We start from the raw sequence: 27,313 nt of genomic DNA on the forward strand, positions 1-27,313 counted from the left end.
CGCCAAGTCCTAGCGCAGAGGGGGTCAGGAGGGAAGATGCAGAGGAGCACGGGGTGTCAAAGGCGGCGTCCTCTAGGGCGCTGGTTAGGCCCCGACCTGGGTGAGGAGGAGGTGGGGGAGGCGGTGGGACGAACATGACTGCCGGAGTAGAGAAACGGCAGCGAAAGCGGTTACAGGCGCTGGGACGTGCCGGCGTCTGATACCATGTAGACTAGCAAGAATTTGGGCAATGCACCTTGAGTGCAGCCGATGAATGACTCGCTGTATATATGGGCAAGGTACAGGAGGTGCGCGGAGCGCAGGTTACAGGCGCGACGTGAATGGGATCGTGCGCTAGCCACGATCGTGTGAGTATGAGACTACATCAGCTAGCTAACAGTCAGGACAACAGTGGCATCCTTAGTGCCTGTTCGGTTCCACTCTACTCCCTCGACTCCGCTCCCGGAGTGGAGCAAGTTGTAGCTTGTTTCCACAGAGCGGCTCAGCTCCACGGAGTGGAGCGGGGCGGAGTGATTCCAAACAGGCCATCAAATTTCAACTTCTAAACTTGACACCGATTCTCACATTTTTCTGAATTTATTTTAGGCCGGTGATGTACGTTTTGTGGGAGAAGACATTCCTATCGACTATAAAGGCTTCTGCGTTGACTTTGTCAATCTCAAACTGATGTGCCGGCTCAGTCACGGATGTGCTCATAGAGATAGGTTGTGCACGCGTGTGTTCATAAAGGTAATTGTACGTGTGTACGTATGAGCGTCTGCGTCTATACCGTGTTGAAAAGAAAAGTAAGTGTCTTACTGTATTGAAAAAACGTAGGTGACACGCTCAAACGAGTTTTTTTTAGACAAACACACAGGCTCAAACAAGAGCAAGCAAAGAGAGTGTCTACGATAAAGTCTGGCCCAACACTTTTGGACTCATCAGCCCGTCGCGTCTGCCTGGGGGCGTTGCTGGACCGAATCCAGGCCCAGCCAGAAAAAGCGCCCTCACACGCCACGCGTCGGCTGCTCGTCGTTTCAACGCGCAAATATCCCCCGAGGCAAAGCAACGTGGACGTGGGGTTCCTTCGCCGCGTAGCTTTCTTCCCTCTCCATCCTCGCCCCCACGACGGACGACGCGCTTCGGCCGCGGCCGCCTCGAGCGAAGCAGTCTCGGCCCCCACCTGTCATCGACTCTGCGCAGCGAGGTCAAGTCCTATCCATCCATCCATCCATCCACCCACGAATAATAACTCCAGGCCGCGGGACCCGCCCGGGATTCGGTGCCAACGCCTGCCGAACCGAAGCGCGTACACGAGCCCACCGCCCCCTATATAAAATCCCCCAGCACGCACAGGAGCCCAAATATCCACGGAGCGCACGGAGGAGAACGCCATCATCCATCCAGATCGGCCTCTTCTTCTTCAGCTTCGCAGAATCGCAGATCTTCTCCTCTAGGTATGCGCCTCCTACAGCCCTGCGAATCCGCGGCCCCTCTTGCTTCCGAGTAGTAGATCGTGGCAAAAATAAATTTACCGGAGGGGATTTTTTTTTTTTTTGCTTGCTCTGTTCTGTCCTGTTTGACGGCCTGGGTGGGGATTTTTCCAAGTCGAGGCCGTGGAAAGGGGGATCGGTCACGGATTTGGCCCCGCGGGATCTGGATTGGGGCTGGTTGCCGTGAGAAAACCCCTGTGGTAGGGGGCGCCCGAATTAGCCGTTAGTGTGTGGGAAGTCATGCCCGAGGGTTTTCGTCAGTTGGATCGGTGCGGCTCTTGATCCATGGATTAATCAGTGCTGTTGTGGAGTTCCTAGTCAGGATGATGCGAAAAGCTAAAATCTACTCCACTTGCACTGGGCGTGGTTCAGAAAACCCGCAAAGTCTCTCCGATTGCGATTGGTGGTTAATAATCATACATGTATGCCCTTCCTTCATGTTTTGATTAGCACATCTGCACATGCATGTTTCACCTCTCTTGTATGAATAGATTGCTGCTTGTTAGGCACATGGACATGGTTTGGCCATTTGGAAATTGGAATGAGGATTGGGTAGGCAGTTAGGCACGATGGCTGGTTGTTGCTGCCCTGTTTATTTTAGTCTGAGGACCATGTCTGATTGCTTGCACGCAGCACTCACTCAAGCATATCATTCTTTTACCAAGTCAAATGTTCTGTTGCGAGGACGACTAGTTCTGCTCTAGCTGGCATAAACACATCAATGTGGTGGTGCTACCGGCCCTCTAACCGACAAGAAAATACATTAGCAACTGTTACATACATCACATGTTTAATGGCAGTTCTTATGCCTAAAGACAGCAAGATTTCTCTGTCACGTATTAACATTTGCCTAATCATGATATGTGCAGTTAGCTCCCTCAGAGCAATGGGAGGAGGCAACGATGGTCATGGGTACCCACCCGGTGGCCAGGGGGGATACCCTCCGGCAGGGTACCCGCCGCAGCAGGGAGGTTACCCTCCACAGCAAGGATACCCGCCTGCACCTGGAGCTTACCCACCTGCACCTGGGGCATACCCTCCAGCACCTGGGGCTTACCCTCCTGCACCTGGAGCGGGAGGCCCTGATGGGGAGAAGGGGCTCCTCTCCAACATCATGCACGGCGTTGCCGGTGCTCATGGTGGTGGTCATGGGTACCCGTCTGGTGGTCATGGGTACCCATCTGGTGGCCATGGATACCCTCCACAACAAGGGTACCCTCCTCAGCATGGCTACCCCCCGCAGCAGCATGGCTACCCTCCACAGCAGCATGGCTATCCCCCTGCCGGCTACCCTGGCTCATCCGGTATGTAACCTTCCTTTGTTTTATACCATTCCTGTTGGACTCCATAAATTGCTACCATTTGCACTAGCATTTATATTTCCACAGTTGAGATGCATGTATATGTGCATTATGCGCTGCATCTTCAACAACATGCCATTTCGGTCTCGTATATGAGTAGTGGTTTATCTTGATGTAAAGAGTCCCAAGTTCTCTTGTATCAAACCTCATTGTTTCTCAGGTTGTATGTGTAGTATGCACTGGATTGATGTACATTTATATGTGTAGTGTGTGCTTGATTGATATCCATTTATATATGTGTGGTATGCGCTGCATCTTCAATAATATGCCAAGTTCCATCTCAGGATACGAGTAGTGGTTTATAAAATCTGTTGTATCAAACGTGTATCACTCTTGAGCATCCATCCTCATCGGCTATTGTTTCTCAGGTCACAGTGGTAGCCATGGAGGAGGAGGCATGGGCATGGGCGGCATGCTGGCTGGAGGCGCAGCAGCTGCCGCCGCCGCCTACGGAGCACACAAGATCTCTCACGGCAGCCACGGTGGAGGTGGACACATGATGGGAGGCATGATGGGCGGCCATGGAGGCTACGGCGGCGGGTACGGCCACCACGGCGGCAAGTTCAAGCACGGGAAGCACGGGCACGGCAAGTTCAAGCACGGCAAGCATGGGAAGCACGGCATGTTCGGCGGCGGCGGCAAGTTCAAGAAGTGGAAGTAATGCGCGCGCTAGCTAGTAGCTTCACAATGGCTGATGAATCAAAAAAAAATTACCTAAACTCTTTGTGTAGGCTTCCAGAACTTGGTTTGGTCAGGGAAAGCCTTTGAGATGTATCTAAGCAGGGTGGTGTGTGGTCGCTGCTCGATCTCGTGGAGCTTCCATCCTTTCCTCTATGATTTGGCACTCTAGTCTGCGTCTGTGACAAGATATGACTTGCTAATAAGTACCTGAATTCTGTGTGGCGGTATGCTTACCCTGTTCTGATGCTGGTCATGTGTCGTTGTGCTCTGAATTGGTGTTGTGTTTGCTTCGCTGGGGCAAAATTGTTGCTCCTGACCAAACATGTGGCAATTTTGCTGCCATTTTCAACTGTTCGATGCTCCTCCAAAAGGGCGGGCAAGCAACATTTTGTAAATTGCTGCTCTGTAGTACTGATCTCTAGACGCACTGTCAATTTCCCTAGTGCGAATGGCGAATGCGACTCGCTGGAAATTGTGCAGGCCATTTCCAGAATAGCTTCGGGAGGATATGATGATATATTCGTTTCATAAATGTCGCCAAAGTTAAAAAATGGCACAAGCCCAGAATTGACGGACGAAATTCAGCATGAAAACATGCGGACTCAGCCCAAACGACTTTGAGGTGCAGAAAAACAAAATTATTTGTCATTGTCATCATCACACAGAAAACAGAGCAGCTGCTTGTCCGGTCATGGGCTAGTCGGCGAAGACGGAGTCGTCGATCTGGAAGGCCTTGGTGAAGAATGCCGGCCAGCAGAGGTAGGTGGAGAGGATGCTGCTGACGGTGGAGGCGCCCATGAGCATGTTCATCACCACGATCTGCAGCTGGATGGCCTCCAGCGGCGACGCGCCGCCCATGATGAGCCCCGTCATGGCCCCCGGCAGCGCGATCAGCCCCACCGTCTTGGCGTTGTCGATCACCGGCGACAGCGCGATCACCAGCGACCGGCGCACCTGCTGCACCGTCGCCTGCCGCGGCGTCGCCCCCAGCGCCAGCGCAGTCTCCACCTGCGATGAAACGGTCAGAAAAATGAAGCGTCACCTGGAGTCGATTCTCTGAATTTGTGATGAAAATACCAAGTTCAGAATTTTGTACTACTAGTTTCTTGCTGAATTTGTTTAAAATTTCGGAAGAAAAGGTTGCGTAGTCGTGGAGACCATGATCATGTATTTTATAAACTGAATGGAAAAAGAGTGCACACGCCTTTAGCTAATGCAGAATGGCATGAACGATATTATACTTCAATCATACTAACAAAGTTATTGACGGTGCAAAGACCTACACGAAGTTATTGACGGTGCAAAGACCTACACAAAGTTAACTACTTCGTCTCTTCACAAATATAAAATGTTTTATATATGTCAATTTGAACTACATACAGACTGAAATGAGTGAACAAACAACATAAACAGGGTAGCATTTTTGTTTTGTTTCAAGAAAAAATGATCTTGGTGCGCGCGCGGCGGTGCCGGAACGGAAGACGAAGACCGAGATTGTTATTGACTTACGAGGCTCCGCTGCGTCTTGACGTCCTCGTGGAGCTTCTTCATGGTGACGCCGGTGACGGTCATGGCGTTGCCGACCATCATGCCGGCGACGGGGATGATGTAGCGGGGCGTGAAGGGGAACACGCTGAGCACCACGAGCAGGAACATGGTGACGGCCGTGCCGGCGAGGATGGACACGCCGGCGATGTACCCGCCGCGCGGGACCTGCCGGGCGCGGCGCCCCGCGGTGTAGCCGGCGACGGTGACCATGAAGAGGTATGCGAGCAGGATCCAGAGCGCGCTGCTCTGGGTGAAGATGAAGTGGAGCACGAAGCCGATGACCGAGAGCTGCAGGAAGGAGCGCGCGATGGCGTAGAGCATCTCCGCCTCCACGCCCAGTCGCTGCGTGAAGCTCAGCGCCACCGCCATGGCCACCACCACCGTGGCCGCCAGCGGCTTGAGCATGCCGATCGCGAAGTCCCGCCAGAACCCCGGCGCCCACGGGTCCACCTCCTGCGCCAGGAGGAGCGACGCCGCCGTCGCCATGGCCGCCGTGCGTGTGCTGCTCCGGCGAGGGTGGGTTGCTTCTTGAGCTTTGAGGAGCTCGGTGGGCAAGTGGGGGGAGGGAGCAAGCGAGAAAGGCGCTGAATGGGAGAGGCAGGCCCTGCTCTGCTTTGCGGCGTGGCGCTTGGGTGGGTGCTACGTGGTGGAGGGCGAGGGGGCACCTTGGCGGAAGGTGGGACCCACCGCTCAGTGAATGCAGACTATGCCATGCCATGCCAGATGCAACCCAAGCCAAGACGAAAGAATCTAAAACAAAAACTCAGCAGCAAAAGTGCGGGAGAATCTGAGCTGACGCGCTCACAGGAAATCATTGGCGCAAAACTTAACCTTGGCATAGACTAATGGACCAAACGAACAATCATCAGGATGCAAGTCAAACGGAAAATGGCTCCACAAATGAACAATCATCACGAATCATGCAGTCTAACAGGTCATTCCATCGATTAATTCATTCACAAACGTGCCGCCATCATCAGCTATTTTTCATCCCCAGGACAGAGTCTTAAAACGGAGTGGACAGAGTCATCCCTCAAATCATATATAGTGAACCTACTAAGTACTAAGTGATAGTGATAACAATTAGCATGCTAAACGGTCGGTCATGCTCTCATGGATGCGGTGGGGGGAGCGGGTTGACTAAGCCTTGCTCTTGCTGCCGTCCTCGGGCTTCTTGTAGGCATGGTCCAGCTCCTTGGCCTTTCCCATCAGGCCCTGCATGTAGTTCTTGATGTTGGGAACGTCGTAGTTCTGGGCGATGTAGATGCCGCCCGCGGCGCCGACCAGCAGCGAGAAGGTGCTCTGGATGAAGCCCATTGGAGCTAGTCTGCAAAACAGGAACAAGAGGGCGCTGTCAGCTTAGCAATATGAGATAGGTTCATCTATGCAACACATGAAGGCACCGAGCAGCGAATGTCATCTACCTAATTTCAAAAAGGTAGTCAAACAAACAAGTAAATTCAACAAGCAGCAATGGCAAACTTCCACAGTTGCGACATTTAGTTTTTATATAGCAAGGTTCTAACATATACACATGTGTATAAAGGATAAACAACTTAGGCATGAGCTCAATTTGAGCATGGACCAAACTGATAATTTCAAAGTCAAGAGCAAGCATATATAGATCATATATGAATTAAAGTTAGCGTAAAGTATGAAAAACCATGGACAAAACAGAGGGCCATACTTGCCACCTGTTCTGTGACCTAAATACCCTAAAACATCAGCCAGCTGAATGAAAAACCAAGCATCTCAGAAGAGGTGAACTAAAAAGAACAAGTGCCACCAGCAAACATGACTCCCATCACAAGAAAAAAAATTATAAGCTCTGCCCTACTACCCGATGCGCACAACATTCACAATATGCAGCAAACTGTTCGTCAAATAGCTATCCAGTCTGCCAATCAAACTAAAACCAAACCAGAACGCATATCCCTAGTCAAATGGACATAATTACAATGATCCTACGATCCTACCATGGAATTATCTAACAAGGAAAATACTAGATTCTAAAACCTTGATTCCCAATGATATCAGCATGCTCACATTCTCAGAGTCACAGGTAGCATTCGAAGGAAAAGCATACTTGCAACACCTTGAAGCCACAATAAAAGTAGTTATCTACTATATATGTACATCGGCTGATCAAATCATTTATGTACTAAATAAACATCATTTTACTTCATAACAAGAAAAACTACAATCACACAGATGCATAAAGATCAATCCTTAAAACTAAATATAACCAGATTTGTAAATACTAAATACTCATGGACACCAGTTGCAACACCAGCACAGCGCTAGATTACAGCGCCTACCATACCAGCCAAGCATCCAAGCTAGAATAGTTGGTTGAACAATGGCTAATCAAACTCCAACCTACAAAGTTAATCCGCACTGAAAAATAGCACAATCCACAGAAATACTAACAACAAATGTCAGGGATTGATTATAGTACTCCCTCGATCCATGTTAATTGACGCGGCTTTAGTATTATTTTTTAGATTTTTGTACAGATGATGATCAAATCAGATTAATCAAACATTAACTAAACTGGATAACAGGAAAACATACTGTGTTGATACATACAGATCAATCTGAAACTAATTCTAACGAGATACATAACTAGTAAACCAACCAAACAATCAAGCAGCTCAGTTAACCAAACTCCAACCTATGAAGGTAATCTGCAATTGAAATATTAATCTGCACTTGTAGCCCTAAACGGCAAAATCAACAAAACTACTAGAACAAACAACATCAATTGGCAGGGCAAGCTTTCTTCTGGCACCCTCAGGCCACGACTGGAGCAGCATTAACGAACCAAGCTCAGTTACACAAACATTAACGAACCTTGAAAACAGGCAAAGCAACAAATCCACAATCGTGGCAATGTAAACAAGCCAATCCTCGCACTAATTCCAATATCGCACAGCTGACGAACTAGATTCAAGAGTAGGACCAACCCTACACCGATTTGAGCTTAAAAAAAGCAAGCAGATTAGCCAGGTCGTCGATTGTTTGGACCCCCAAGCCCCCGGTACCTCCAAAGAGCTCGAAATCGACCACGACTAAGGAGGAGGAGGAGGCCGGGGAGGGAGGATCCGGATATTTACCTAGGACGCGCGGAGGAGGGGAACGAATCGAGCTCGGCGGAAGCGGCGGGAGGCACCGGAGGTCGGAAGCGACGGAGGCGATCGCCGAGGAAGGTTGGGGATCGGAAGGATTGTGGTTTGGGTTTGGTTGGCTTCGGCTTGCGTTCGCTCTTATTATGGCCCCCACCGGAGGGGGTTGCCGGACTTGCTGTCCAAGAAGAACTCGTTCCCGTTTGGGCCGGTACGTGCCGGGACCGGATGGATTCCCTCCTCAATCCGTGCCGGACTCTCTTTTCTTTATCGATTTTCACGGCCCAGAACAGTCCCCTGTACTGGGCCGCGTCACCCTGGCCCAATTACAAAGGTCGTGACCCACCTTGTCAGGTACTACGTACCGAAGCATTCGGATCAGCTCTGGATGGCATGCATGCTGTTAAAAGAGAATTGCAAGAATGAATAGTCTGTTTTCGTTGATCGATGGATTACATATATACTAGATTATTGATGGCGCGCGTTGCCGCGCCCGTCCATTTTTACAATGAAAAGGTAGGCATTGCCACAATTGCGTAAACTAAGCCATAACATGGTATTTGTCAATAAACAGAAGAATAGTTTTATTTGGTTTGTAGTGGTAGAGGGTCATATTAGTAATGAAATTGCAGATCAGGATTGATAGGGGTTCCAGATTTTAGGATTGGAAGAATATGTATTGGAAGATTGGTATTCAACTTGGAGCATGAACGCTGAGACAAGGTTTAGAGTAGAATACCACTACAAAAATAATCATGGCTAACATAGATTGCTTCCATACTCGGTCCAGAAACCAATCTTTTGCTCTTAACTAACCAAGAAAAACATATAGCCTTATCAATTGTAAACTTCTATTTTTTTCATACAAATTATAAGAATATTGTCAAACACATAACTGTAGCAAAATCAGCAGAAAATAATAAAGAAATGATATGTTGGAAAAAAAATAGGTGGCATTACATGTAGTGTCTTATCACTCGCTATGCACAAGTCATGAAAGCCATACATTGTAAATTTGTAACACAAGAATTCTTCTAAGCTTCTTACTTAGGATCAACATTCAACTTAAGACCATGTTTGTGGGGATATATATGAACAAAGCCTGACATACCACATAGTCACATACATGAGCATGCATGATTGACTTGAGAATTTCTAAGATTTTTGTTGAGCTTCTTGCCACAAGAATGTTTCTTGATAATATTGTCTGTATGTAGAACTGCTCATCTTGGGCTAGGTATGAGAAAAGTCCTTGATACAGAAGCATACATGATCTGGGTCTTCTCACCAACCACCTTGTCTCCTTTATCCAACTTTTTCACAAGAACAGCAAAAAATAACCAAAAATATTTAAAACAATTACACAACTCAGGAGCTCAATCCTCGCATATTTCATTCATTCTAATTATATTATTTAAAAAAATCTGCAAAGCACTCATTTCTTGTTTCGGAATAGGCACACTACGACAATAAAATAACTCTGTCGTCTTTTCTACTCAAGAAAGCCAAGCCATTCTGATGTTAAGTTCCATGAACAACTTTGGGCGTTGGCCTTACCTAAATGATACCTAGAAATAAACCACAAGGAAACAAAAGTGAATTCCCAAGTCCAAAGCCATAATAATATTTAAGAAAGGAGATGGCCGTATATGGCGGATCCTATCAATAAGTTATTATCGTTTTCAACACCCGATGATTAATGCTTAAAGATTTGAAACGCATAATGAGTTTCAGATCATGACAAATGCAACTTATTGGTGAAAGGTAATGTGATGTGAGGAAAGGTATACCGGCAAACCTTCCGTCAATTATTGCAGAATGAACAACGCCTTGTTTTGTTGCACTATAAACCTTGCTGCAAACTTTGTACCATCACAATATTATGCTACATAAATCAACAGTTAAACGCTTGCTCTATCTAGTCTGATATATATGCAGCAATATATTATGCTAAGTGTCCGCAGTCCTGACAAGAATATGTTGCGACCATACAACCTTACTTTCAGAAGTGTGCATACAAATCCAATGTGAATTGGGGTAGTGCTAATAAATAAAACAAACCAAAATCGTATTTCTAGAGAAGCTAAGAAATTTACTGATGTAGATACATACTTTCTCGTGTCTGGAGATTCCCTGTAACAGGAAAATAAAGGGTATGTGTGATTGTTGTGGTGCATTAATTAACACGGTCAGGCTTAGTTTTACATTACATACCATTTGGGTAAAGATTTAATTCGAGGGCAATAGATATCATATACATATCCAGTAGCATCAATCATGGGCGCACATGCTTGGATATTAAGATGATACTGTATATGTGAGAACATGGAAACTAACCTGGTCAACAGACATTGCAAATCGTGTGCTCTAGGATTCCAATACCTCAACTTAGATCTAAGAGCACCTGCAAAAATTTTAAAGAGTCGGAACCCAATGGTATGGTCTTTTTTGCAAATCTGCCTTAGCCCTTAGATCCCCAAACCAACATACCAGAACCAGCATCCTGTGGCGGATTGGAAGGGAAAAAACAGTGTCAATAAGAAAGGATCTAACCATGGCCACCTGCCCACCTCATCACCACTCATGGCAGCCTCCACCGGCAAGGGATCTGCCTGTCCCTCCCGCATAACACCTTCATCTCATCCACCTGGGATGTGACCGATTCACCAAATCTTCCACGACGAAGGCAGGGAAGGATGCATGTGATGCCCGTAAAAAAGAGGATGTGACGGTCTGGCCATCACACCTCCATCGTGGCTGATTCGCATCGCTGGGAGGATGTGGTTCGCCGTACCCCCGTCTTGGCCTGATCTGCATCGCTGGGAGGGGTGTGGTTCGCCATCGTCGCCGCTAACCTCGCCGTCGCCGGTGGGGCTAGGCTAGGGCTGGAGTGCAAAAGGAAGAGGCGTTGCGAGTGGGGCAGCGTGGAAAGCCTGTTCATGACGCTGAGATGGGCTGCCGGTGAGGCCCAACCAACCATATAGCTCCGATTTTTCTTCCGGAGTAGCGTCCACTTAAGACAGTTGGCCGAGTGAGGAACATCGTGGCGCTAACGGCAGATTAGACGACCAGATAAGACCCAGGCACGTAATCGAACGGTTTAGAACGCTGATAGCCTGAGATTGCTCCGATAGTGCCCAGTTATAATATATCTAAATACCCCCTGAGGGGGGCGCGATGTTTGGGAAGGAGACCTCGAACAGAAGTATCCGTTCCAAGAGGAGGGAGTGCGTGTGGAAACTGCACGTCTGTTACAAGCGTAGATTATGCCTAATTACATGGATTAGATAAATCTCAACACTCCCTCTAATCTATGCTTGTCCATGTAACTCCATCAGTCTTAAAAAATGCTCCTCCAAAAACCTTATAGGAAAAATATGAGGAGATATGTACAATATGCCATCGAAAGCTCCTTCCAAAAACCCAGTGGGAAAATAAGGAGAAATCGACATATAAAATGTTTGTATTACTATCGCCTCATTAAAAACCTTCTATGAGAAACCATTTAGGAAAAACTCATAAAGGAAAAGAGTGCAATAACAAAGATCCAGAGATCTTGAACAGGTTATCGTTCAGGAGTACACTCCCCCAGAACTATGCAAATAACAAAGTCATCTCATACCAATTCCACCAACATTTTTCTGGAATGAAGAACTTGGTTAAGATTTTGTGAACATATCACTAAGATCACATATGACTTTGCTTCCTAAATATTTATCTTCCCACTTTTCAACTCACGTTGAAGAAAATACTTTCAGAGTAATATACTTTATAATATTGCTCTTTATAACCTGTTTGCATCTATGTAATACAAACAACATTATCTTCATGGATAATGGTGGGTGAGTCCTATCAATCAAACCCGCCCGGACTTTCAACAAAGTTCATCATTCTGTGAAGCCAAACAGATTCAGATGTTGCTTCATACATTCAGAATGATTAGTGGATACAACCACTAAAGTTTTTCTTCTCGACTTCTAAGAGAAGGTCGTTAATCCATTCGATAAGACAAAACCAGTCTGTGATCTAGGATTACGGGGATATGATATATGCCCAGCATCACAATATCCAACCATGGTCATATCTTGATTTTTCTCATAAAACAAACCAAGATTTTAGTGTCTAGAAGATATCCAAAAATATTCTTCACACTAACCCAATGCCTTTTCATTGGAGATGCATCTAGCCAATCAATTTACTGCAAGTAATATACCAGGCCTGGTGCAAATTGCTAAATACATTAGTGCTCTCATTGCACCGAGATATGGAAACTCAAGTTCAAACATCTCTTCATCACTTCCCTTAGGTCTTAGTCGGTTTAATCTCTATCGAGAGATCAGACAACCATAGTTCATGATGGATATGATTTATCCATATTGAATTATTCAAATATCTTATGGATAAATGTGGACTGATGAACAAGTATTCCCGAAGGAATATGCTTAAGTTTGGAATTTAAGCAAAGTTTGGTCTTAACCAAATCTTTCATCTCACACTCCGTCTTAAGATGATTTGCTGGTCTCATGTACTTACTTGTGTAGTTTCAATGATATTCATATTATCAACATACACATAAATTGTACAAATCCTTCTCTGGATTCCTTGATGAATATACATGACCAGTCATCATTATTTGAGTAACCCTTCTAACAATGGAATTCATTCAGTCGGTTATGCCACATCTTTGCCGACTACTTCAAGTCATAAAATGACTTCCGAAGCTTCATGCAATATATGTTGCGATTAAATTTGAAATCTTAGTTCACTTAGGAACTATCATATAGATATCCGAATCAAGTGACTTGCAAAACTATGAAGTCACAATATCCATCAGTTGGATGTACAAATTCATTATTCAGTGCCAGTGATATCAAATATCGGAACGTTATTCCACTCACAATAGGATAACATATTTCATCATAAACGATGACGGGTCTCTGCGTGAACCCCTGTGCTACAAGCCTCGCTTCATGTCTCACAACCTCATTGTTTTCGTTCCACTCATGAACAAAAACCCATTTGCTCCCCAGGGAACAAATTCAGAGGAGTGGGTATTACTAATCACGTCAATACCCCCTCTTCCCGAGAGCGAGTGCATCCTCAATTGTTGCCTTCCTTTGGATCAACTAGAGCATTTTAGACACTCAGCCATGCATGGACTTAGGTTCTAGATCCAATCCAAAGGTCTTTTACAATTCATGAGGATAAATAAATGTCGACATAATGTAGTCTTTATTATATGATTCTTCTGAATCCATATCCATAGTGGAGATTTCACTATTACCTTTTGACTCTTTGTGATTTCCCACAACAGTTGAGTCAAGGTCTTCCGATGTCCCAGCACAAAAATTTGTGTGCACACTCGTGTTGGGTCCTGGATGTGTCCAACATCCTTCGGGTGTCCTTCAACCCTTGGTTGAATATCAACATGAAGTTGACCTGCATTTACTGTTTGAGGATTCCTCATTCCCCTTGGACGCTTCCATGAAGCCTTGTCCTCTTGTGTCAAGACTCCTCCCCCTCTTCGGTGGCCGAGTGGACCTATGGGTCACATCCACTCTCTCTGACACATTCACTATGGGAGCATTTTACTTTGTGACACCTATATACTTAGTAAATGCAACTGGCAGATTATTTGCGATACTTTGCAAATTGATAATCTTCTGAACCTCCAGTTCAGGCACATTCGTACATGGACCTAAGGACTAGATGTCTATTCACATCTCATTCTATTTCCCGGCATTCAATGTGGTTACTATCTCCCCCTAATGCCGGAAAAATGTCCTCATCAAAATACAAACAGTGTACCGGGCCATAAACAAGTCCCCTTCTAAGGAATTCAGGTACTTTACGATTGACGGAGAAATGTACCTCACATAGATCCCCATTTCTCTACGAGAGCCCATATATGTAAGCTGCGGTGGTGAAATCGGTATGTATCCAACACAACCGAATTATCGCAGAGGGAAATACTTACTCATTTGCACGTACTAACTGCAACGGGGAGACCATATAGTATGAAGTTCGTCGAATTTGTATATGCAGTACATAAAACTGCAATGTCCCCAACAAGATGTTGCGAGATTACAATTCTGTAGGAGCAATCTTGCTATCAACTTATCCTCTTGACGAGTGATTTCGCAAGACCAATATGGGTATGTACACAAAGTATCAATATGTTCCACAGTTATGCCTCAATCTAGGCAGTAATCATCAAATGCCCATGAACCAAATTCCACGGCATTATCTATTTTGATGGATTTATCATGTTGATATTACCAACCAACTTTGTAAACACATGGCCCCTTACATAAGACACACATTGGACCATCTCATCGATGCATCCAAAAATGCTATGAAATATCTGAATATTCCATGTAATGGTTGAATTGGGTCACATGCATCTCTTGTACAAGGAAATCTAGTTGCACATCATTTATCTTTGATATGATGGCTTGTGATCAATCTCCAAGTCTGCACATATCATGCATACATAATCCAATATATTTGGAAAATTCAAACCATTAGATTGTGTCTAATGGAACCATCAAGAATTTTCACATCATCTCAATATTAGGATGACACAGGCAACCATGCCATCTTGAACTTGTCAAGAGTGTAGAAAATTATCTGGTGCGCCAAATGGGCATCACATTTAATGTATGTATAATACAATCCAAAAGATAGAGAAGGTGTTTACTCTAGATTTATTTTGAATCCTTTTGCTGAGTTAGGAGTAGGCTTCAACCTTACTTACTATGCTAGTTTCAACATAGAAACCATTGCGGATATCCTTATAACTCAGCAAGGTACGAGTAGAATCTTGATGCATGAATGCATCCATGATTATCATATAGTACCCCTAGGAAGTGTAATTATGGCTTGACCAGAACCAACAATTACCCCATCACAACCAACAATTGTCATGATGTTTCCACTACTCTTCTCAAGACTATGGAAATACTTAATCTCCCTTAGTATCATGTTAGTAGACCCAGTTTCTACTAACACATTTTCTTCTCAATTGGATTATTCCAATAGGCTTCTATAGAGAAAGAAACCAATTTCAAGATATGATTGAACTCATATAGAAATACATACATTGTATATCACTGGGAGCAAAGTCCACTAGCATGTCATCGACACTAAGTAGTGGATCTTTGTTTTGCCGAGTCTGCGCATGACTTCCCACATTCTAAGAAACGCCTTGGGAAGATCCACCAAAAGCATGGAAATATCACATCTCCTTGAATTGTGAACAACCACATGTGTAGCATTCAATGCTACTTCCCTCGTCATTCTCCAAGAAATGACTTCTGCCAGTTTGTGCTCCATTCATATTTGCTTCTCATGATGTGTCCACTTTCATTCACCATTGACGAAACAATTCAGTCAAAATCCTCATAAAAGGATTAAAGGTGGAACACATTTCATCGATGAGATTGGCATCTGAAACCGCACTACTGCAGAATCTCAACTCTCAGTTGATTTGATGCACATTAGAGTTGTATGTTGTCACTGACTCAAAGTCATGGAAACGGACGAGCATCCATTTCCTATGCACTTCAAGCATCATCATCACCATATATTGATCACATTGCTCCTCAAAAGAGCTCTAGAGTATCAGATACTCTATTTTTATAGATCATGGTGTAGTGAAGTGCAATGCAAAATACTTTGCTATAGCGACTATAGCCGGAGCCCCTGAGCGGGTGTGGTTATGTGGGAACTGAGATCCCGGGCCACCAAGTTAATCTTGACATTCATGGCCTAGATTTGATTAATGATGCCATCAATGGCAAACACAGGAAAACAATCTCTTGGATTTGTCCAACATATGTTGCATAAAATCAACATGCATAAGTAATTTACTTTGTAGTAAATTAATTCCAAGTATCATCAACATATAGCAATTATCAAATTGCCTAACTAGATATGATGATATACCAGAAAAGAAACACGAAAAAATGGGAATAGGCCAGAACTGCGTGGCCCAACCCAGTGGCACACAAGCCACTTCATAGGTTTTTTTTTTTCGTTTTCTCCTCTCTTTTTTATAACTCCCAGCGGAGGAGGACGGGCGTGGGCCTTGGGCTGCTCAGTTTTCCGGCCCGAGTCGGGACGCTGTAGCGGAGGTCAGCGGAAGCCACGTCACGGCACACACACGCCGGCTCCTCGCGCCGCTAGCATCGTCGTCCGTCACGTTACGTAGCCGGCCGCTCGGCCGGACAACCGTTGGTGGCCTGGGATCCTGGTGCACCACCCCTGCAGGCTGCAGCCCATGCTACGCCACGCGATGCCGCGGACGATGATGTCTTCGCGCTGCTTCGCCCTGGGGCCATAGCAAAGCCGCTGCTCTTCTCGCGTGTAGCCACATTACCAGTGCCACCCGCTGGCGCGCTGTTATGCATCTTCGTTGGGATCCTGCTGTATGCCATGTCACCGAAAATAGTGCCGACTGAAGCCCTCGCTGAGGTGCTTGCTGTTGTGGTACGCAGCCGCCGTCGACACCGCGCACTATGGATGCCGCATGGAGTCCACGCTTCCGCCGCCGCTGCTGGTTGTGCGGACTGCGCCGTTGGCGATGTTGCTACAAATCTAAAAGAGAATTGCAAGAATGAATAGTCGGTTTTCGTTGATCGATGGATTACATATATATATATACCCCTGAGGGGGCGCTTCGCACATGCGCGATGTTTGGGAAGGACACCTCGAACAGAAGTATCCGTTCCAAAAGGAGGGAGTGCGTAGATTATGCCTAATTACATGGATTAGATCAATCTCAACACATGCGACGCGGCGGTACAAGCACATCGCGTGCCGTGCATCTCCTGCAATTGCAATGCGTACGCGCGGGGCGTTTAATTAGAGCGTCGGAAATGATTTCGTCCGTAGTACTCCCTCTGTAAACTAATATAAGAGCGTTTAGACTACTAAAATAGTGATCTAAATGCTCTTATATTAGTTTACAGAGGGAGTATTTTATTTCTGTTTTTCTACGTACATTTGTAGTACATGTCTGCTTGAAGGAACACGACATGATCCGCTACGTATGGCGGCCTGCACGCAGAAGTTAACGCGTGCGTGTGCGTCCTAGGTGCAATGGACCATCCGTCCGTGCCGTGCGTGCGTGCGTCCACCGCTGCGGTCTGCATGCATGCAATTCGTAAACATCCACCCGTACGCACGCACGCACGTATCCTCCAAATATTCCGGTGTGCGTACGCACCTTTTCTTGTGTTTTTATCGCTCTCGTGCGTAGTACGAGTGAGAGCATCCATGTCGATATGTTTTTTTTAGCCCGTCAATATGGTTCATGGGTTCGCTGAAATGAAGGGCCCGTTCGGTGTCGCGGAGCCGACGGATCTTGGAGCGAGCAAACAGACACTTCGCAGATTCTAAAAACTAGCAAAGGGCCTATGCATTGCAACGAGAAAAATATATCATAATATTCAATGGATGTGACCATATTTTGTTGCATCACCGAGACATTATCACTCTCTTTCTCATTCTGTGTGTCGACCAGGTGGGTGGATTCCCAGACGTATTTTTTCGGTCGCTATCGTGTGGGCTGGCCCAGGTGGGCGGAATTTTCCTATCTAAAATGTATTTTTCCAGCAGCCATTGCGTGGGGTTTTTCTATTTAGGGCCTAACGACCTAACGTGTATCCCCTCGTGCCTTCGATCCCGTTTTGGGTTGGCTAATTTTCGGATTCCTTCCTCGCCGTTTTTTTCCTTCTTTTTTTCTTTCTTCTTTTCTTTTTCGTCTTTTTTCTGTTTTTTCTATCTTCCTTTTTTCCTTTTGTGAAAACCTCTTCGAATTTACAAATATGTCGCGAAATTGTTAACAATATTTGAAAATCATGAACATTTTCCAAACTCAAGAACATACTCAGAATAATGAAACCTTTTTAAATTAGCAAACATTTGTAGAAATTCGTCAACTTTTCTAAAAGTCATGATTTTATTTTGGTTTCATGAATATACTATTTGCAAATAGATTAATCAAAGTGTCAACATTTTTAAACATTTTTTGAATCGGTGAATATTTTTCGAATCAACGAACATTTTTTTTGGTATCGGTGAGACATTTTTTGAATTTCAGGCATATTTTTTATTTAGCAACATTTTCTGAAATACGCGATTAGTTTTTGAAACAGCGAATATTTTGTGAACCAATAATCTATTTTGTAAGTCATAAATAGTTTTCAAACTTTCAGGACATTTTTCCAAATTCATGAATTTTTCTTTGAAATGGCAGACGTTTTTTCAATTTCATTACCACTTTTTTAACACACGAACCCTTTTTCAAATCTTGATTTTTGCCGAACATTTATTTTCAAAAGAGTGAACATTTTTTTGAAAAAATCACCAACCTTTTTGTATCCCTCAAAAAAATTATAATTTATAGCACATTTATTTCGATTCTCAAGTATTTTTTATTTTGGGAATTTTTGAGGTCCTAATATACTTAAAGTAGAAAAAAATGAAGAGCAAAAAGAAAATAACAGGCCGCATGCACATGGGCCGGCTCAAACAGGGCGCTGCATCTTTTCCCAACGCGCAGAGCACCGTATAGGAGGTCCCGTCTGCATTGGGCCGGTGCAGGCGGGGGGTTTCCTCTGTGCGAAAGGTTTTTTTTTGTGTCATTCCACTAAAAAAAATTATAGGTGGCATTGGTGGGTAATGTTTTACTACTTTCGGGGCAATTTCATGACGTACGGACATAAGTACTAATTCAGTCGTTAGTAGGGAAAAATAGATGGAGAACCCCTTAAAAAGGCATTGGTGGAGAAAAAGGCTTTTCTAAGAAAAAAAGATGGAGAAAAAAGTGTATATTCTAAAAGGGTTCACAAATTTGAAAAAAGCTCATGGGTCATTTTTTTCAAGAGATTTAAAATATGTTCACAAATTTTGAAAAAACAAAAACACATAGAAAATGTTCAAGTCTGAAAATATATTACGGTTTAACTTTTTCATAAATTATAAAAAAATCACAACTTGAAGATGTTCATAATTTTTAAAAAATGAAAAGGTAAAAAAAGACAAAACCAAGAAAAAAACCATGTAAAAGTGAAAGTTGTCATTATAATCTACCTATTACGCGTAATGCACCTGAAAGTTGTCGTTATAATCAACTGGTTACGCGTGTTTGACAAAAACCGAAGTACACCATCCGGCACGCATGAAGGAACTCAGTACTCCATTGGTCTAAGAAATTAGGCATACATTAAGTATTGCATGATTATACTTATAAGGAAATGATGATGTAATCTTGTAGTATATCAATCGATTGGGTCTCTTCACACAATTATTATTCCAACAATGTGCTCCCATTGTTATCGGCATCCTTTCTACTTTAACTATGCCCATGACTAGGAAAATATGATCATCATGCGACGCATGAGCTAGTTTTAGATATGAGACTAGATATCTATTTGTTGTTTATTATTACACACAAGCAACTTAGTTTTCTTCCGAATTTCATGGTTATTGTAGATTTGAGAACCATTGCAAGTATAAAACAGAAAATGAATATTAATTACCAACATGGAAATAAATAATAAGATTTATTATTACCTTCAGGGCATATTTTTTTGGTGTGCTTCCATGAGGTGGGAAGGGCGAGGCATCACCTCAACATGCAAACAAGCATGACAAACGACACACCTAAATATTATTTACAATAAATATTGTTAGTTTTATTTTTCATGTTATTCATCCAACTAGGCATGTTTCAAATAATCTAATACGAAGTATAATGCAACCAATTCCTGGTGCAATGTGCGGGGTATCATCTGGTTTTAATTAGTGTTGGTGTTATATCCTGACAACTTATTTTGATGGTATATTTATGTTTAAAGATGTATTGGGTCCTTAGTTAAGATGGCCCCTCGGAGGTCACACTTTCATGGCCTAGGCCGGCCATATTCATCTGTTATCTTGGAGATTCGCAAGATTAGGGAGGATTACGGCTATGTGTCGCCTACTGCAATCCACACGCTCCTCGCCTACAGGGCTTGGTGGTAGGACAAAGTACGTTGAGCTGTCGTCATGCTCACATCACTAGAATTTCTTTTTGTTATTTATATTTTAAATGACAATAGTCAAAAACTAAAAATTACCTAAGCAAATTCAAAACCAGGAATTTGGGGAAATGGTAACCTAGTATAAACAAATTGTTAGCGCAGTTATAATAAAACAGTGATAACTTAAAAAAAACTGTGGCAATTCCTTTCCATGTTTCAAAAATATACATGTGCTTTTTTTTAACAAAATTTGCATACAATGTAAGAAACTATTTTTTAATGTAAAAATTGTTTTGTACCACTAAAAAAATGCACGTGACATTTTATGGAAATAGTCCCACATTAAAAAAAATGTTGTGACATTTTTAAATATGTTATATAGAATGTAAAAAAATGTTCACATCGGTCAGAAATGTTTATTGCATTTAAACATGTATATGACACTTTGATTAAATAATCACGTGTTTCCAAAAAATTGCCCGTGAAATCTTTCGGAAATGTTTATACAATGCAAAAAATTGTTTGCGTAGTTTAGAAAAGTATTTAATGCCATTCAAAAATGTATAACGTGTATTTGGAAAATTGTTATCATGTATTCAAAAGGTGTTCAGAACATGTATTTGAAAAATGTCAATCTGGTATCATAAAAATGTTTCACATGTGCGTAAGAAATGGACATTGTGTACTGAGAAAAAGTAGACATGTGTTTAAAGGAAGAAAACTGATAAACTGACATGGAAACAAAAACAAAAGCAAAAACCAAAGAAAACCAATGAGAAAACAAAGAAACCCAAGGCAAAATGGAGTAAAACAATCAAAAAACAAAGAAAACCGGTGAAATAACGAATAAAACCAAATATAAAAACCCATAGATAACCAGACCTGAACGAACCTACAACACGTACGTAGCAAACAAACGATGCTACTGGCAAGCCCACTACATGTTGCCCTTAGGTGATTCATATTAGGAATTGGTACGGGCGACATACAACTCCGGTGAGTGGGGAGTTCTATCAGTCCTTGATTGACAGGCTTGGCATCCACTGGTGTTGGTTATGGCATAGCATGAACCTAAGCATGGGTTGTTCGTAACCCGGCACCACGAGACAGAAAACTGGTGGTGAAGTGGGCAATGTTGGAGAGCACTGGGGGCAAGCGGTATGAGTAGAGAGTTGAAGCTGTCGTTGAAGGCGAGCATGCGGCTGTCTTGGTCCACCACCGACACTGCCAATCGACAAGAAGGACAACTTGTATTTGCAGTGGTTGCGATAGCTGGAGCAACTCATGAGTGAAGATTGAGAGCGAGATGATCGGCATGGCGGAGTGACGGACTAGTGGGACTGGGAAGGGGACTTGCAGCAAACGCCGGTGGGGTTGACCGACATGTTGCGGATTATAAACTTTACAAAAGCTTGATTTAAGATGTGATATTCAAAGTTAAAAAGAAACATGGAGGGTACGTTCTTCTCATACTATTTAGATTATTTTTTTTTTTCAAGAAGGGAAAAAAATGTAGATTTTTTTAGGGAAAAAAATGTAGATGTGGGTCCATTTGAAATTGGACCGCACTCGTCATTGGACCAGTGCCGTTGGTTAATTACATGAGTAAATCCATCTGCGGCTGCACAGTGGTGGCTGTCAATTCGATATTTGTTGGGCTGGGGACCAGATGGGCCGGCGACAGGGAAGAACATTCTCCACCTTGCACACACACAGTTTGAACTTGAAGTTAGTTTGGATGTTGGTCCCATGCCATGTCAGTTAATTATTAATTTTTTCTCAAAAAATTTAATTATTAATTACCCCTCAAAAAAGTTAATTATTTAATTAACGAGCGCATATGCAGTACTCCATGCTCGTGGCGCGCCACCAGTACCTACGAATCCATCAATAATCAAGGCGGTGCTAAAAAGGGACATTTATTTAAATTACATACAGAGGCAGAAAATCTCAAGATTGCTCTGAATTTTCTCGAACAAATCTCATTTTTAGTACCTTGGTGAATCCGCCAAACATGAATACAACTCTAGTCCCCAGTTTTTTGTTTTGTTTTTTCTTCCTTTTTGCGGTAGCATTTGTGTAGGATAGAAACCCGGTGGAGATGGAGTTGGGAGACCCATGCACTAGCTGGTGCAACAAGGAACATTTCATCCATGCATACCCACTTTGAAGCTAAGATGCATGTTGATGGAGCAAAAGCTTACAGGGTGCTTGAATCCAAAGGACTATTTTTAGTCTGACTAAAAATACTCTTTTTTAGAGGCTAAAGTTTCAAGCACCCCTGACTAAAGTCTTGAGGCTAAAATTTTTTAGTCATAGGAAACCTACTAAAATATGTATTAGCCCTCTCTCTCATTTAATTTCTCTCCTTTAACACATGCGAGTTTTGGATTGGAGGGTTTGAAGGATAATAAATGCTCAATAACTTGATTTTAGTCTTTTTAGTATTTGGATCCAAGCATGGGTGAGGCTAGTAAATTTTAGTCCCACTACTTTTAGTCATGGGACTAAAACGTATCCAAGCACCCTCTTAGAGGGTGCTTGTATCCAGCGGACTATTTTTAGTCTGACTAAAAATAGTCTCTTTTAGAGGCTAAAGTTCCAAGCACCCCTGACTAAAAAGAGGCTACGACTTAGTCTTGAGGCTAAATTTTTTTAGTAATACGAAACCTACTAAAATATATATTAGCCTTCTCTCTCCTCATTTAATTTCAATCCCCCGAGTTCTGGATTGGAGGGTTTGAAAGATAATAAATGCTCAATAACTTGATTTTAGTCTCTTTAGTATTTGGATCCAAACATAAATGAGGCTAGCAAGTTTTAGTTCCACTACTTTTAATCATACTTGCTATTTGCATGCGGTAAAACGTTTCATGCGTAAGTACGACCTCGCTACTACTCCCTCCGTTCCTAAATATTTGTCTTTCTAGACATTTCAAATGACTACTACATACGGATGTATGTAGACATATTTTAGAGTGTAGATTCACTCATTTTGCTTCGTATGTAGTTACTTGTTGAAATGCCTAGAAAGACAAGTATTTAGGAACGGAGGGAGTAGCTACCTAGCTGGGGCAGCATGCACTTGCCACCTTCTCATTCCATGCACCCATCCATGCACTAACCAATCAATGCACCCATCCATGCATTCGCTTCTCTTCCTGCCGCCAACCTACCTACACTCCGCATCAAGCTGAAGATCATCAGGTACTACTAAAGCGGATTAATAATCAACGAAAAATCGATGGGAATTACAAAGATAATAACAGGCCGCCTGCACATGGGCCGGCTCAAACAGGCGCGCTGCATCTTTTCCCAACGCGCAGAGCACCGTATAGGAGGTCCCGTCTGCATTGGGCCGGTGCAGGCGGGGGGTTTCCTCTGTGCGAAAGGTTTTTTTTTTGTGTGTCATTCCACTAAAAAAAATTATAGGTGGCATTGGTGGGTAATGTTTTACTACTTTCGGGGCAATTTCATGACGTATGGACAAAAGTACTAATTCATTCGTTAGTAGGGAAAAATAGATGGAGAACCCCTTAAAAAGGCATTGGTGGAGAAAAAGGCTTTTCTAAGAAAAAAAGATGGAGAAAAAAGTGTATATTCTAAAAGGGTTCACAAATTTGAAAAAAGCTCATGGGTCATTTTTTTCAAGAGATTTAAAATATGTTCACAAATTTTGAAAAAACAAAAACACATAGAAAATGTTCAAGTCTGAAAATATATTACGGTTTAACTTTTTCATAAATTATAAAAAAATCACAACTTGAAGATGTTCATAATTTTTAAAAAATGAAAAGGTAAAGAAAAGACAAAACCAAGAAAAAACCATGTAAAAGTGAAAGTTGTCATTATAATCTACCTATTACGCGTAATGCACCTGAAAGTTGTCGTTATAATCAACTGGTTACGCGTGTTTGACAAAAACCGAAGTACACCATCCGGCACGCATGAAGGAACTCAGTACTCCATTGGTCTAAGAAATTAGGCATACATTAAGTATTGCATGATTATACTTATAAGGAAATGATGATGTAATCTTGTAGTATATCAATCGATTGGGTCTCTTCACACAATTATTATTCCAACAATGTGCTCCCATTGTTATCGGCATCCTTTCTACTTTAACTATGCCCATGACTAGGAAAATATGATCATCATGCGACACATGAGCTAGTTTTAGATATGAGACTAGATATCTATTTGTTGTTTATTATTACACACAAGCAACTTAGTTTTCTTCCGAATTTCATGGTTATTGTAGATTTGAGAACCATTGCAAGTATAAAACAGAAAATGAATATTAATTACCAACATGGAAATAAATAATAAGATTTATTATTACCTTCAGGGCATATTTTTTTGGTGTGCTTCCATGAGGTGGGAAGGGCGAGGCATCACCTCAACATGCAAACAAGCATGACAAACGACACACCTAAATGATTATTTACAATAAATATTGTTAGTTTTATTTTTCATGTTATTCATCCAACTAGGCATGTTTCAAATAATCTAATACGAAGTATAATGCAACCAATTCCTGGTGCAATGTGTGGGGTATCATCTGGTTTTAATTAGTGTTGGTGTTATATCCTGACAACTTATTTTGATGGTATATTTATGTTTAAAGATGTATTGGGTCCTTTGTTAAGATGGCCCCTCGGAGGTCACACTTTCATGGCCTAGGCCGGCCCTATTCATCTGTTATCTTGGAGATTCGCAAGATTAGGGAGGATTACGGCTATGTGTCGCCTACTGCAATCGACACGCTCCTCGCCTACAGGGCTTGGTGGTAGGACAAAGTACGTTGAGCTGTCGTCATGCTCACATCACTAGAATTTCTTTTTTTTATTTATATTTTAAATGACAATAGTCAAAAACTAAAAATTACCTAAGCAAATTCAAAACCAGGAATTTGGGGAAATGGTAACCTAGTATAAACAAATTGTTAGCGCAGTTATAATAAAACAGTGATAACTTTAAAAAAAATTGTGGCAATTCCTTTCCATGTTCCAAAAAAATACATGTGATTTTTTTACAAAATTTGCATACAATGTAAGAAAGTATTTTTTAATGTAAAAATTGTTTTGTACCACTAAAAAAATGCACGTGACATTTTATGGAAATAGTCCCACATTAAAAAAAATGTTGTGACATTTTTAAATATGTTATATAGAATGTAAAAAAATGTTCACATCGGTCAGAAATGTTTATTGCATTTAAACATGTATATGACACTTTGATTAAATAATCACGTGTTTCCAAAAAATTGCCCGTGAAATCTTTCGGAAATGTTTATACAATGCAAAAAAATGTTTGCGTAGTTTAGAAAAATATTTAATGCCATTAAAAAATGTATAACGTGTATTTGGAAAATTGTTATCATGTATTCATTAGGTGTTCAGAACATGTATTTGAAAAATGTCAATCTGGTATCATAAAAATGTTTCACATGTGCGTAAGAAATGGACATTGTGTACTGAGAAAAAGTAGACATGTGTTTAAAGGAAGAAAACTGATAAACTGACATGGAAACAAAAACAAAAGCAAAAACCAAAGAAAACCAATGAGAAACAAAGAAACCCAAGGCAAAATGGAGTAAAACAATCAAAAAACAAAGAAAACCGGTGAAATAACGAATAAAACCAAATATAAAAACCCATAGATAACTAGACCTGAACGAACCTACAATACGTACGTAGCAAACAAACGATGCTACTGGGCAAGCCCACTACATGTTGCCCTTAGGTGATTCATATTAGGAATTGGTACGGGCGACATACAACTCTGGTGAGTGGGGAGTTCTATCAGTCCTTGATTGACAGGCTTGGCATCCACTGGTGTTGGTTATGGCATAGCATGAACCTAAGCATGGGTTGTTCGTAACCCGGCACCACGAGACAGAAAACTGGTGGTGAAGTGGGCAATGTTGGAGAGCACTGGGGGCAGGCGGTATGAGTAGAGAGTTGAAGCTGTCGTTGAAGGCGAGCATGCGGCTGTCTTGGTCCACCACCGACACTGCCAATCGACAAGAAGGACAACTTGTATTTGCAATGGTTGCGATAGCTGGAGCAACTCATGAGTGAAGATTGAGAGCGAGATGATCGGCATGGTGGAGTGACGGACTAGTGGGACTGGGAAGGGGACTTGCAGCAAACGCCGGTGGGGTTGACCGACATGTTGCGGATTATAAACTTTACAAAAGCTTGATTTAAGATGTGATATTCAAAGTTAAAAAGAAACATGGAGGGTACGTTCTTCTCATACTATTTAGATTATTTTTTTTCTCAAGAAGGGAAAAAAATGTAGATTTTTTTATGGGAAAAAAATGTAGATGTGGGTCCATTTGAAATTGGACCGCACTCGTCATTGGACCAGTGCCGTTGGTTAATTACATGAGTAAATCCATCTGCGGCTGCACAGTGGTGGCTGTCAATTCGATATTTGTTGGGCTGGGGACCAGATGGGCCGGCGACAGGGAAGAACATTCTCCACCTTGCACACACACAGTTTGAACTTGAAGTTAGTTTGGATGTTGGTCCCATGCCATGTCAGTTAATTATTAATTTTGTCTCAAAAAATTTAATTATTAATTACCCCTCAAAAAAGTTAATTATTTAATTAACGAGCGCATATGCAGTACTCCATGCTCGTGGCGCGCCACCAGTACCTACGAATCCATCAATAATCAAGGCGGTGCTAAAAAGGGACATTTATTTAAATTACATACAGAGGCAGAAAATCTCAAGATTGCTCTGAATTTTCTCGAACAAATCTCATTTTTAGTACCTTGGTGAATCCGCCAAACATGAATACAACTCTAGTCCCCAGTTTTTTGTTTTGTTTTTTCTTCCTTTTTTGCGGTAGCATTTGTGTAGGATAGAAACCCGGTGGAGGTGGAGTTGGGAGACCCATGCACTAGCTGGTGCAACAAGGAACATTTCATCCATGCATACCCACTTTGAAGCTAAGATGCATGTTGATGGAGCAAAAGCTTACAGGGTGCTTGAATCCAAAGGACTATTTTTAGTCTGACTAAAAATACTTTTTTTTAGAGGCTAAAGTTTCAAGCACCCCTGACTAAAGTCTTGAGGCTAAAA

At 42.6% G+C, this 27,313-nt stretch overlaps 2 protein-coding genes across 2 annotated transcripts; one reads left to right on the top strand and one right to left on the bottom strand.

The window, feature by feature from the left end:
• Positions 1-1,200: 1,200 nt before the first annotated feature.
• LOC123188296 (glycine-rich protein A3) lies at positions 1,201-3,741 on the top strand. Its single transcript, XM_044600347.1, has 3 exons — positions 1,201-1,436; positions 2,342-2,776; positions 3,202-3,741. The coding sequence occupies exons 2-3, from the start codon at positions 2,359-2,361 to the stop codon at positions 3,492-3,494; spliced, it is 711 nt and encodes a 236-aa protein (XP_044456282.1). The 5' UTR covers positions 1,201-1,436; positions 2,342-2,358; the 3' UTR covers positions 3,495-3,741.
• A 280-nt stretch (positions 3,742-4,021) lies between these two features.
• Positions 4,022-5,669, bottom strand: LOC123188288 (UPF0014 membrane protein STAR2). Its single transcript, XM_044600339.1, has 2 exons — positions 5,024-5,669; positions 4,022-4,522 (listed from the first exon to the last, which is right to left on the bottom strand). The coding sequence occupies exons 1-2, from the start codon at positions 5,546-5,548 to the stop codon at positions 4,211-4,213; spliced, it is 837 nt and encodes a 278-aa protein (XP_044456274.1). The 5' UTR covers positions 5,549-5,669; the 3' UTR covers positions 4,022-4,210.
• Between the last annotated feature and the right edge of the window lie 21,644 nt (positions 5,670-27,313).

This window comes from Triticum aestivum, chromosome 1A (genome assembly GCF_018294505.1).
Source record: "Triticum aestivum cultivar Chinese Spring chromosome 1A, IWGSC CS RefSeq v2.1, whole genome shotgun sequence".
Classification (NCBI taxonomy): domain Eukaryota; kingdom Viridiplantae; phylum Streptophyta; class Magnoliopsida; order Poales; family Poaceae; genus Triticum; species Triticum aestivum.